The sequence below is a fragment of the Ochotona curzoniae genome, unplaced genomic scaffold (assembly GCF_017591425.1).
Source record: "Ochotona curzoniae isolate NIBS_2020 unplaced genomic scaffold, NIBS_Ocur_1.0 scaffold_4506, whole genome shotgun sequence".
In the NCBI taxonomy this organism is placed as follows: domain Eukaryota; kingdom Metazoa; phylum Chordata; class Mammalia; order Lagomorpha; family Ochotonidae; genus Ochotona; species Ochotona curzoniae.
Window position 1 is genome coordinate 3758794 of NW_024467119.1, and position 12941 is coordinate 3771734.

General features: G+C 48.5%; 1 protein-coding gene across 5 annotated transcripts in view; it reads left to right on the forward strand.

The window, feature by feature from the left end:
* Positions 1-12941, forward strand: part of MCPH1 (microcephalin 1) — a 170629-nt gene that overhangs the window by 53910 nt on the left and 103778 nt on the right. For all 5 annotated transcript variants that reach the window (XM_040966777.1, XM_040966776.1, XM_040966778.1 and 2 more), the window contains one exon: positions 1748-1910. In XM_040966777.1, the coding sequence (XP_040822711.1) occupies positions 1748-1910 (163 nt within the window). The remainder of the gene's footprint in view (positions 1-1747; positions 1911-12941) is intronic.

The following is a 12941-nucleotide window of genomic DNA, read 5'->3' on the forward strand; positions in this document are numbered from 1 at the left end:
TCCATGCAGGTGGCCCTGGGACCCGAGCACAGGGGCCACCTTCCACTGCTTTCCCAGGCACATTAGCAGCGAACTGGTTCTGCCCTCTCAGTTGAAGTGAACATTCATAGCCAGTTCATTCCTCATTCAGGAGTTGAACAAGACCCAGGTGTGTGTGTTTAAGGCTGGATTCTTGTCTTGGTCTTTGTTCTGACTGCCCACTAGTTGTTGCACATAGCATGCCCCGCAGACAGCTGGCAGCCGCCAGAAAGACAGAATTGTAGGGACCATTTCCCATGGACACTTTTGGCTTCTTTTTGCTTTGGATTTTAAGTTGGCTTTTCTTTTTTATTTTTATTCCAAATGTATGATTTTCACCATCTCCACTAAGCCTGTACAGCCTGGATGAGATGGTGGGAGCCCTGCATATTGTTCCACTCATTTGTTCCTTATGGGTCTCTAAGGATTTCAAACCAGCCATCTCCCCATTTTACAGATAGGGAAACTGAGGTCTTCAGCCAGACATACTCTTGGGATTAGCAGAGTGGGAGCTGAGCAGCACCTGTGACTGGCAGGACACATGGCAGGGACCCCTGGGCTAGCCTGCCTTCCTTTGTGTGTGACCTCTGGGTGAGAGTCGTTGGTCTCCTCAGGGTGGACCTCCCCGTGCAGCAAGCAAGCTTTCCGTAGCCTTTGTGTTTTGGCAGGAATGTCCAGAACTGGCTGAGAAACACAAGCTTTGCATCAAAGCCATAGTATACTTGTTAGGTTATCAAAGGGAAAGAAAAATAAGAGTTTTTGGAAAGGAATTGAGGCAGAAGTTTTTTTGTCTGGGTTTGCTTTTTATAAAAGGATACTGAAGACAACAAGAGAATGAGCAGCAGGTCAATATTTCGGAGCTTTGTAAAGTTAGGGAGACTGTCCGATCTGCCTGAGAGTTAGTGAGCTAGCAGATTCTCTCCTTAGGTCCCTTAGAAGGAAAGCTGTGTGTGACACTCAGGGAATGCTGTGTTTTCAGAACTCAGTAAGTAGATGGAGTTTTGGTCCTGACTGCAGATGGGCCCATGCCTGCCTGCGATAAATCACGGTGCAGTGCAGTGGGGAAGGCATTGGGGTGTTGTCAGGGCTCGGTTTCTGCCTCAGACTCCAGCCCTGGCCAGCCCAGAAGCCCCCAGGGTAGCCGTTTGCAGCCTCTTGGCCTGCCTTCTCAGTCATTAAAATACATTAGGCAGAGTCCAGAATTCACTGTTATTTTTTTTCTCCGGTTTATTTTTCTTTTTCCCTCCAAATTTCAAACCCTTACTTATAAAGAAATCAAGACTTGAGGGGCAGGAGCAGTAACTCAACTGACTCATTATCTCCCTTGCAGTACCTGTTTACAGATGGACGCCAGCTCATGTCCTGGCTGCTCCACTTCCACTTCAGCTCCCTGCTGGTGGCCTGAGAAAGCAGTGGAGGACGGCCCAAGTCCTTGGGAAGCTGCACCCACTTGGGAGACCTGGAAGAGGCTCCTGACTCCTGGCTCAGCTTCAGCCTTTGTAGTCATTTGGAGAATGAAGCATCAGATGGAAGATCTTTCTCTCTGTCTCTCTAATGTGCCCTTCTGATAAAAATAAATTTTGGGGAAAAAAAAGACATGAGTAGGGTAATCATAATCAGAATTTTCTGCCTCCTCGATATTGTTGCATCCTTCAGGACAGTCATGCTGACGTTTCCGTACAGTGAAACAAACTCATCTTGTCGGTTTGTTTTCCCTCCCGTGTGGCAGGCAACAGAATGTCATCATCCAGGTCGTGAGAAAGCTGAAAGGTTTCACAGTGACAGCTGAGGTCTGTGCCACCACAACCCACGTGCTGGCCGGGCAGCCCCTCCGTACCCTCAACGTGCTGCTGGGCATCGCGCGTGGCTGCTGGATTCTCTCCTATGAGTGGGTAAGCCTTGTGCCAGCCCATGCGCTGTGACCTCTTCCCGGGGTGAGGAGGCCACATCGGGGCGCCGTGGCCCTCGTGGGTCCGCAGGGATGCCCTTGATGGTGTGTTCTTCCTCGCCCTTGGGAGGGAGAGGGTTAGGAGAAACTTGGAGTGAGCACGCGCAGTGCGTGTTCTCACAGTCAGATGAGCTGACCCTGTGTTTGACCAAGAAATAATCTGACCTACGCTAACGATGGCTTGGAAAGCCAAAGGAATTCAGGGATTGTTGTTGCAGATGGAGTGAGTTAGGATGAAACATGCTCCCTGAATCCATTTGGATGTGTTTTCTCTTATGCTACACATCTGGCGCTAACATTACTTACTCTTATTTCTTTAAACGTGGTCCTTGAAGTTTTGATTATTCGTGAATGTTGGAATTGACTGTTGTTTGGTCTGTTTTTGTTGTTGTTTGCTTCCCAACCTAAGCTGCCTGTGCAGCTTTCTCTTTAGTGCTGCTTGTGTTAGTGTGTCTGAGTATCTGCCCTCCCCCCTCCTTGCCCAAGAATGTATTGTGTTAACATGCAAATTAGAACCAGTGGGATGGTAATATGCAAACAAGCTACAGCTGTACCCCTAAGAATGGCTGTTGTCTTCTTCCTGTGTCATAATTTAACATTGCTGCAAGGAGATTAGTTCTTAGGGCACAAGCAGCAGCTTAGCAAGGAAACCGGCTCCATGCTTGTGGCCTGGGAAAGCAGGAGAACATGACTCAAGTCTTTCTGCCCCTGCACTGCTTTGGGGGACCTGGAGGGAGCTCCTGGCTCCTGGCTTCAGATTGGCTTGGCTCCGGCTGTTCTGGCCACTTCAAGAGTGAGCCCTCAGATGGAGAACCTTTCTCTCTATCTCTCCTTCTCTTTCTAAATCTGATCCACCTTTCCAATAAAAATAGGTAGAGCATAAAAACAAGACAAAACTTTAGGAGCAGATTTTATGTATTTCATAGATAATATTCCAAGAGCGTGAGCACATGCCTCTCTCAGTACATCTTTCCTTTAAACTTTTTTTTTTTTTTGGCAAAAATGCAATTTGAATTTATGTTATAATTTTAGGCTTAATGTATCACTACCCATAATATTCAACAAATCAAAGGAAGAAAGACCTTTTCCCATGGGCTGAAAAAAAACAGTCAAATAGTAATATGACAGTTTTATTCGTTCTTTTTTTATTTTTAAGATTCATTTATTTTTATTTGAAAGTTAGAGAGAGAGAGACTTTCCATCTGCTGGATCACTATCCCCGTTAGTGGAGCTGGCCCAGTCTGAAGCCAGGAGCCAGGACCTTTGCCTAGGTCTCCCATAAGGGGCCAAGCATTTGGCCACCCTCCGCTGCTCTCCCAGGCTGTACACAGGGAGCTGGAACATGAACTGGTACCATAGCCAGAGGCTTAACTTGCTATGCCATGGCACTGCCCGCCCCCTGTTTATTCTTATACTTTGAAAAACCCCAAATTGGAGACTTTTACCAAGGATGGCAGTAAGCCCAGGTAGAGTGGTCAGAATCATTAGGTTAGAGGCATGTGGAAACTGCCCGCCATCGTCCAGCAAGGATGGGCTCTGCAGGTTCACAGTGGGCAGTGACAGCCTTTTCCGGCCATCTCTGCTCTCAGGACCTCTGCCAGCATTGGAGTTTAGTTTCTCTAAACTAAGCACCAGTATCCACTGAGTACTTCCATTAACTAAGCATTGACAGAATATTATGCAACCAGCATCTTGTGACTGCACTGAGACTGAGCAAAGGAGTGTCAGCTCCCCTTTGGAAGGTCCAAATGTACCTCGATCCAGCCCTTTAAAGGAACCCCCTGTCTTCCCTTTTATGGTAAGCAGCCCTGGAGTTAGCGTTTGGAAAAGTAGCTGTTGCTTTTCTGTGCTTTTTTAAAAAATAGAGTTATGTGAAAGTTACAATGAGTACAGTTGTCAAAAAGTGATTCTGTTCTTCCTGTAGTCAGGAGTCCAGGGAAAGGAGGGCTCTCTTGCCCTGTGCAGGGGTGCCCTGAGCTGAGCTTGCACCACACCCTTCTTCTTGTTCCTGGATTCCCCAGGAGATCGTGTAGGGCAGCACTCCAGATCCACCCTTGGCTGTGTCCACTTGCCCACTGGCCTTCTTCCAGATGCTGGGGGGACAGGGGCAAAGGACAGGAGTGCCTTCTGCTAGGAGAGAGGTGATGGGCACAGTATTCTCCATCTGGACAGCTTCTTCTTGTGCCCCTCCGCAGGCTCCTTGGTCCTTCTGCAGCCCGCTGTCTTCCCTTTGTGTCCCTCCGCAGGGTCCTTGGTCCTTCTGCAGCCCGCTGTCTTCCCTCTGCAGGCTCCTTGGTCCTTCTGCAGCCCGCTGTCTTCCCTCCGCAGGCTCCTTGGTCCTTCTGCAGCCCGCTGTCTTCCCTCTGCAGGCTCCTTGGTCCTTCTGCAGCCCGCTGTCTTCCCTTTGTGTCCCTCCGCAGGCTCCTTGGTCCTTCTGCAGCCCGCTGTCTTCCCTCCGCAGGGTCCTTTGGTCCTTCTGCAGCCCGCTGTCTTCCCTCTGCAGGCTCCTTGGTCCTTCTGCAGCCCACTGTCTTCCCTTTCACCAGTGAGCCTGCTCCATTGCTTGTCCTTAGCCACCACATGCGTAGGATCATTCCATCCGGGACTGCGCAGCCCCACGAGGCTTAACCTCCTTGGTGCCTGGCTTCTTTGGACACATCTTTCATTGTGTTGCAGTACTGAACACTCTTACTGTCCTTCCAGACATTTCAGCAGCATTGTGAGAAGTTGAGGACATCCCTGGTTTTGAAATACTCTCTTTGATCACTTTGCAGGCCTTCTCTGCTGTACCAACATCGCTGCCCTTCCTGCCTTCCTTATCCGTGACTGTCAAATACTGCAGCCTCAGGTCCCTCTCAGAGCCTGTGCTCCCTTGCTGTGCCTCCCTCATGTTGGTGGAAAGGCTGATGCAATGGTCACAGACCGGGAGCCTAGAATGGTTACGGGGTGTGTGTTAAACACTAGGAAGATTTTTGAATTGACTCACTGGGTTAGCAAGGTCAGCCACCTGACAAAATGGCAGCATTTGTTAAAGCTATGGTCTGTGATCCCAAACTGCAGATGGCTAGCTCTGACAGAACGCGGTGCAGTACTTACATGTCACCTGCACATATCCTTCTGAAAACCTTAAATCATCTCTATGTTACAGTAAAGTACTGTGGTCCTTATGATGTTTCATTTATTTTTAATTTAATTATTTAAAAGGCAGAATGAGAGAGGTCTTCACTCTCCAAGTGGTCATGAGAGACAGGGCTGGGCAGGGTAAAGCAAGAAGCCTGGCGTCCCATCTGCATCTTTCCTGTGGGTGGTAGGGCCCAGACACTTGGGCCATCTTCTCTTGCTTACCCAGGAATGTTAGTAGGAAGCTGGATTGGAAGTGGAGCATCTAGGAATTGAACTGGCCTTCCTGTGGAGTTCCAGTATGGTGGGCAGTGGCTTGAACTGTTGCCCCACAGTGCAGTCTCCAGGGTGTATTCCTGCTGGTCACCACAGGGCTCTTGGTGTAAATTTTCCCATAGGTTGGGTGAACTCTCTGGTGTGGAACCATGGATAGCAAGACCAACAGTACACCAAAGTGTAGCCGCCATTCAAGCCTCATGGTGACAATGTGTTCCCCCATAAGAGGACACCAGATGTAAGCCAGAGCTGTGGGGTAGGCACTCCTTACAGAGCACTTTATTTTTCTTTAAAAATTTATTTACTTTTTGTTGAGAAGGCAGATTTACAGAGAGAAAGAAATATTTTCCATTTATTAATTCACTCCCCAAATGGCCGCAAAAGCCAGAGGTGAGTTGACCTGAAGCCAGGAGCATTTTGGGGTCTCCCATGCAGATACAGGGTACCCAGGCTTTAGGTAATCTGTTTTCCTGGGCCACAAGCAGGGAGTTGGATGGAAAGTGGGTCAGTCAGGACACAAACTGGTGTCCATCTAGGGTACCAGTGCTTGCAGGTTAAGGCTTAGCAAGTTGAGCCATCACAGCAGCCCCTTAACAGAACACTTTGAGATGCTCTATTCTGACCCATCACTGCAGATCATCGCTTCTGGTAGGTGGTCCACTGCACTATAGTAGTTTCCTGTGATTGTGGTCACAAACGGCTACAAATTAAAGCAGTGTATATGGATTACCTTTTGTTTGTGAAGGGCTTCTGTCAAGTGCCACGCGGGCTCTGTTCTGTCTCATGCTTTGAGAGGCCGCCCCATTGCTGGGTGCTTCCACCTCCATCAGCTCATCTGTCCTCCAGCTTTCTGCCTCCATCATTGACGTGGAGGAGCCCACCTGATGGCGTTGAGCCTTGAGCCTTCCAGGCTGTCCTCCTTGCAGGTTGTTCCACTCAGTCCCATTCATGAAGTCGCTCACTGTGTAAGGGTCCAGCGTTTCAGATGTGATCCCCTTTGGGGGACACTGTTTGCCCACTCCCATACATAGGAATCAATCCCATTGGATTTGTGTCACATGGTTCATTGTGGGGGCAGGATAACGGGTTCTAACACGGTGTAGTTCTGTGGGGAGAAGCTTTGCACAGGGAAAAGGGCCATGTGAGCACAGAGTGTCAACGTGCTGGGAGAAGCTGGGACGGTGGGGGGGGGGGCGGGGGCAGACCCTTCCTCCTTAGCCTGGCCTGCGCCTGGAGTTTGGGCATGCGGCCTTTGCAGCTAGCCTTGTCTATCACAAAACGAGAAGGAAGGCAGCTTAGAGAAACCACAGAAGAAGCAAAGGAGGTGCTGGCTCGGGAGCCCCCACTGCGGCCCACGGCTGCCGCTTGCTGGGACGGGCCAGTGCTGGAGCAGCCCAAGTAGCTGGACCCCCAGACACAGCCTGCCTCTGGGGGGTTCCTGGGAGCGGAAGATGTGTGTGGAGAACCTCAGTCAGTCATGCTAATGCAGTGATTTTAAATAATAAGGGGCAGCTTCACAATGTACTATCATCATTTCTTGTTTACTGAACTACTGATGAAACCCCAGATTTTTAAGATACAACTTCCAGCAAGTGCATGGGTTTTATTGAACTGATAGTCTCTTACCTGTATGGCCAGTTCCTTCCACTAAGAAGATAAAAATCAACAAATTATATAAAAAAAGATTGTTGTTTAAGGGATTACACTGAAAGCACACACGTGACTGCCAGCATGCATGTTCTGTTGCGAGGTTCCCAGACACTTCACTGTGCGTGTTTGGAATGTTCTAGTCAGTAGAACATTTATGTTAAGATTATTCTGAAATATGATTGATAAAATAATATAAAACTAAGCTTCAGGTGTTTTCAAAGTTGGTAGATTGAAAACATGAAGCAAGAACATGATTGAAGGGACGGGCATCCGACCTAGCAGTTAAATACCAGTGGAGGCGCTTGTTGGTGCCAGCTGTGACGCAGCAGGTTAGCCACTGGCTGTGATGCCTGCATGCTGTGTGGGCGCAGTTTGTGTCCCTGCTGTCCCCCTTCTCCAGGTGCCTGCCAGTCCACCAGGGAAAGCGGTGGATGGCAGCTGGAGCACTTGGGGCCCTGCTATAGTAGAATTCCTGACTTTGACCTTGCCCAGCTGTCATAGCCATTTGGAGAGTAAACCAGCCAATGAAGGTCTTTGTGTCGTGGTGTCTGCCTCTGTCAGTGTGTCACTCCAGGGCTTGGGTCCTTGCTGCACACGTGGGAGACCAGAGTTTAATTCCTGCCTCCCAGCTTCGGCCCATTGCAGGCATCTGGGGAGTAAAACAGCAAAGGGGACCTCTCTGTGTGCTCCTCTGATAAGTAAGTAAAAGTTATAGAAATCTAATGCAGCAGGGGTAAGAAACGTTTTTTTCTGCCACAAGGCGATCTGGATATTTATAACATTATTCATGGACCACATAAAATCATCATCTTAACAATTAGGCTGCTGTAGATGCGTGGAATTTCAAGTGCAGTTGTCTTGGCAGCCCCAGACCAAATGATTTCACGGGCCTTTGGAGCCTCGAGCCAGGCGCTCCTCACCCCCTTGGTATGGTATACTATGCTGTGTGACTCCCATGACCTTTGGGAATTTCATAGACTTGAAACCTGTGGAGTTACATGTGAGCTTCCTGGATACTGGGTGCCTTTGTGGCTCAACAGCTCTGGGCTGGAGACTGAGGCTCACAGACCTGCAGTCTCCTGTCTGTGACACGGAGCTGACACCAGCCCTGCTCTTAGGACTGCGAGCAGTCTCGGGTTCACCGTGCACAGGGCTTGTACTGGTGACTAGCAGAAGAAAACAACTGAACTAGTGTTAGCCTTTCAACCAAAATAGCAGCTTAATAACTGCTCCCTGAAAACAGGCATAAAATCAGTTGCCACCTACCATTGTTGCGGGTGCAGACAAAAGGAAAGGAGTTCCTCTAAATTTAAAAAAAAAAAAAAAAGGTAAAGCTGCATTAAAGCACTGGCATGTTGACAGGTCGTTGCTGACATGCATTCCACACCGGAAGAGGTTAGAAATGAGCTCAGTGTTCTTTGTCATCTCAGATTTAAGAAGACAAAGCCACTTGCTTTTTCTGTTTTTAATTTCTTTTTTCCACTTTTTTCCTTCATTAAAATTTTACTTACTTCTAGCTAATGTGTTTTTAATTTACATTCTAGTCATAGGCATAGTGTTTCACTAAAGAAATAGTTCAGCTGATAAAAGTCTAACAGGAAAATAGACACGGTGTATACACAGTAATCACACTGAAAGATGTTCAGTCTCCCTCATAAAAGTCAATTTTAAAGTAGTTGCAAAATCATTGAAATTATACTGACATGTGTTTTCACCTTTTGACAATAAAAAGTTGAAGGAAAGTTTGTCAGAACACTGCATCGCAGCAGAACTGACACACGGCCATCTCCTTCTGTTGCGTTTGACGTTGTAGTTTTAGTGCCCCCATGCAAGGTTGAATACACAGTGTTCTTGTGTGTCTGCCTTATCTCAGTCAACAAGGTGTCCTCCTCTCCCAGCCGTTTGGTGGATGTTGCTTTTTCCTCACGGCTTCCCTCCTTGGATTTTCAGAGTTCAGTAGTGCAGACAGTATGTGTTTTAAGAAGTGACTCTTGCCACCATTGTTAGGAAGCAACTCCCACAGTTCTAACGCTGTCAACCTAGTGTAAAACTCTTCTGCAACTTGCATATAACTTTGAAAAGAATTCAACAGGGTTTGATTTTCCTTCTGGCTCAAGATATGAAGTATCTGTATTAATATATGAAGTATTTTTAAGTCTTCATAGAAAACAGGATTAAAAGGTTATTCCATTCACATAAGGAATCTTTTGGAAGTATAGATGAAATTGCGTGGCTTGGCGTTGTGGCACAGTGCCTTAAGCCACCACCTAGGGTGCCAGCATCCCATAGGAAGGCCGATTCATTTGGGGAGGCTGTGGAGATACCCGTCCTACTTCAGCCCAACACAGCCCCTCTTATGGTCATTGGAGAGTGAACCAGCAGATGGAAGATGTCTTTCTTTCCCTGTCTCTCTGAAACTTTGCCTTTCAAATACATAAATAAATTGTTGTGTGGTTGTTTTTTTTTTTTTGAGAAGACAAACATGCTTGAGTTGTACAGTTTCTGCGTGAAGTTGTTTGTGAATTCCACTTCTCCTAGGAACTTTTCAAAGTTGCATTACTTGAAGGGTCCCGTGGAGGCTGTGAGGCTGTCTGCTGTGCCCCTGCTCCTGACCCTGTCTCCAGTGCAATGGGGGATTCTTAAAATATTCTCTTTGGCTAGCAGTAAAAACTCGCCTCCAAGGAAAACAGGGCTGAGAATGTTTTTATTTCAGGGTTTGTGTAGTATTCTCTGGAAATTTCTTGTAAAGTAGAGTTGTTAGCAGTTCTTCAAAATTAGATGGTTGTAATGTGGCCCGGTTAGTCATATGAAAAAAAAATTATGCTGATTTTATAACAAATGCAGTGTGAACTTTTTACTTGACCATTTTCTCTTGAGAACTTGGTTGGCGATTTCTACATGTTTACAGCAGCTCATGGTTCCAGTGTTAATTCTGCCATTTTCACGAAGGAGAACCCAGTGTCTGGTAGATCCCCAGAACGAAAAACCACATAGAGGATGGCTCAGTTTGCTATCCATGGGGCGCCAGCAGAAAGACAGCAGAAAAGACAGCGAGTAAGACCCAAGGCATTGGGCTTGATTCGAGTCTTGCTACTTGACTCTTTCAGTACTGTCTCCTCGTCTTGCCTTCTCCCATGACGTATGTACAGTTGTGCTTGGCTGTAAGTCCTCGTCCACAGAAGGCCAGTGGAGTGTCTGGATCCACCATTTCTCTCTTTCCTCCCTTACACTGTGTCTTCCTGTCCAAGGTGCAGCAAAGCAGTGAGGAACCATTCAGCCTGAATTCAGATTGTAGAATGTTGATTCTAAATAAATCTTGCGAGCAAGGTCTAAAAGCTAAATCAGCCCTGTCCCAGGAGTTCAGGGAGGTTAACTCCTAGCGAATCACCAAGTGTTTCATCAATCACATGTGGTGTCACTGAGTCAGTGTTCATGACACAACATGATCCAGGCTTGGCTTTCTCACACTGAGTTCAGCCAACAGTGAGTGACGTGTGCAGTCGGTGGGGAGCGTGGCCGCCAGTGTCATCAGAATGGAAGAAGCAGTTCCTGCAAGGTGTGCCTTTCATTTTACGCCAACGAACAGCACCGTGGCAGACGCAGACCTGGGGTTCTTATCTCTGGCTCGTGTTAGCACACCACGTGGCCATCTCAAGATTATTGTCAGGTCATTGTCAGGGCGCACATTGTGGCACGGAGGATGAAGCCACTGCATGCAGTGCCAGCACCTCCTACAGCTGCCAGTGTAAGTCACAGCTGCTCCGCTTCCGATCCAGCTCCCTGCTAACTCTCCTGGGAAAGCAATGGAGGTTGGCCCAAAAACCTGGAATCATACTGCCCTTGTGGGAGACCCGTTTGGAGCTGCAGTCTTCTGACCTTGGCCTGGCTCAGTCCCAGCCATTGAGGCCATTTGGGGAGTGAGCTAGCAGGTGGAAGATCTCTCTCCCACTCTGGCTGTCCCCCTCTATAACTCTTTCTAGAAAATAAACAAATCTTTCTGGGTTTTTTTTCTTTAAGATTTATTTTTTATTGGAAAGGCTGATATACAGAGAAAAAGAGATATATAGAGAAAGATCTTCTGTCTACTGGTTCACTCCCTGAGTGGCCGCAAAAGCCAGAACTTTGCTGAACCAGAGCCAGGAGTGTCTTTGGGTTTCTGTGCAGGTACAGGGTCCCAAGGCTTTGGGCCATCCTCTACTGCTTTCCTAGGCCACAAGCAGGGAAGGGAAGGGAAATGGAGCAGCCAGGATATGAACCGGCACCAATATGGAATCCCAGCACATGCAAGGCAAGGACTGTAGCTGCTAGGCTACTGCGCTGGACCCAAATTTTTAAAGATTTATTCATTTTTTTTTTCATTAGAAAAGATTTACAGAGTAAAAAGGAGGCAGAGAGAAAGATCTTCCATCCATTGGTTCACTCCCCAAGTAGTTGCAACAGCCAGAGCTGAACTAATCCGAAGCCAGAAGCCAGGAGCTTACTCCGGGTCTCCCATGCAGATGCAGGGTCCCAAGGCTCCAGGTCATACTTCATTGCCCTCCCAAGCCACAAGCAGGGAGCTGGAAAAGAAGTGGAACAGCCAGGACATGAACTGACACCCATATGGGATGTTGGCATGTGAAGGCAAGGACTCCAGCCACAGTAGGCCAGCCACCATCTCACTTGGGTCTTTGAACTCCAGAGATTTCATCATAATTTGTTTCATCCCATCACAGGTTATACCTTTTACAGGTGGTCTTCATCTCTAACGCTGATGTGTGCAGGCAGCAGGGGGAACACTGTGCAGTACTGGCAGTGCCTGCAGCAGCAACTGCCCTTCTTGAGTGTGGGCGTCGGAAAGTCTCAGTAAGGCAGTGTTTACACGATGGGTACATTTTTGTTGCTGAGTCTACAAGTGTGGGCCTTGGCTGCCTTCTTCACTTGAGCAGCTTACCAAGCGGGGCTCACCCTGGCCCAGTGTGGAGTGGGGTGCTTTCCTCACATTGGAGGCTCTGGATCCCCCAGGCTGTAGTCTTGTGATTGAGGGCTCTGTGGCTGCCTTCCTTGAGAACATTAGGAAAGCTGTGTGAGGGAGGCTCCTGCTGCCCAGCTCCGAGTGGGTCAGAGTTACAGCAAGAGACTGCAGGTCAGGCTCCGGTGCAGCCACGAGCTCAGTGGTATGTGGGACCCCACTGTCACTTTTGATCTTTACGTGAATTGTTTTGTCCTTAACTTTGTCAAGGTGCCAGATAGAATCTACTAACTGTGCCTGTCACGGAAAATCAAGTGCTTGAGTCCTGCAGTGTGGTTTTGCAAGGGACGGAAAGACCCAGGGCCTGAGAGTGAAGGCAGTGGACAGGACGTGGGAAGGAATGGCAAGGCTGAGAGGGAACGAGCGTTGCTGCAGCAGTCACGGTCTGCACTTCTGGGAGCACTGTTTCCCTGTGAGCCAGGCAGAGCCGCATAGAGGGACGGCGGGGAGTCGGGCAGCATTACAGCGGCCACCCCGCAGGGACAGACGGCCACCCCGCAGGGACAGACGGCGGGGAGTCGGGCAGCATCACAGCGGCCACCAGGGGGCTCTTAGGATCTCTGGGAGACTCTGGCCAGGGCAGTGTGGGGCTGGGGTGGAGGGAAGAAGACAGGGTCATGAACATCTTTGAAAGAAATGGTGGGATTCAATAATGTCAAATTGTAAAGCCAGATGTTCATACCTGAAGTTTTTCCCAGTGCAACGGAGTGTCTAGCCAGTGGCTTCGTGTACTGAGGTGGGGAGTCTGGCAGAGAACAGTGTGGGCAGAGGGGTATAGCTCATGGTGCTGGCTTAGGTGTGTTCAGTAGGAGGCCCATTGACACACACATGTATGTGGAGGGTGAAGGCTGGAGCTGTGCAGCCTGGAACCGTGAGTGTGTGCATAGTCCTTACAGCCAGGGTTCCTGGGGAGTGATG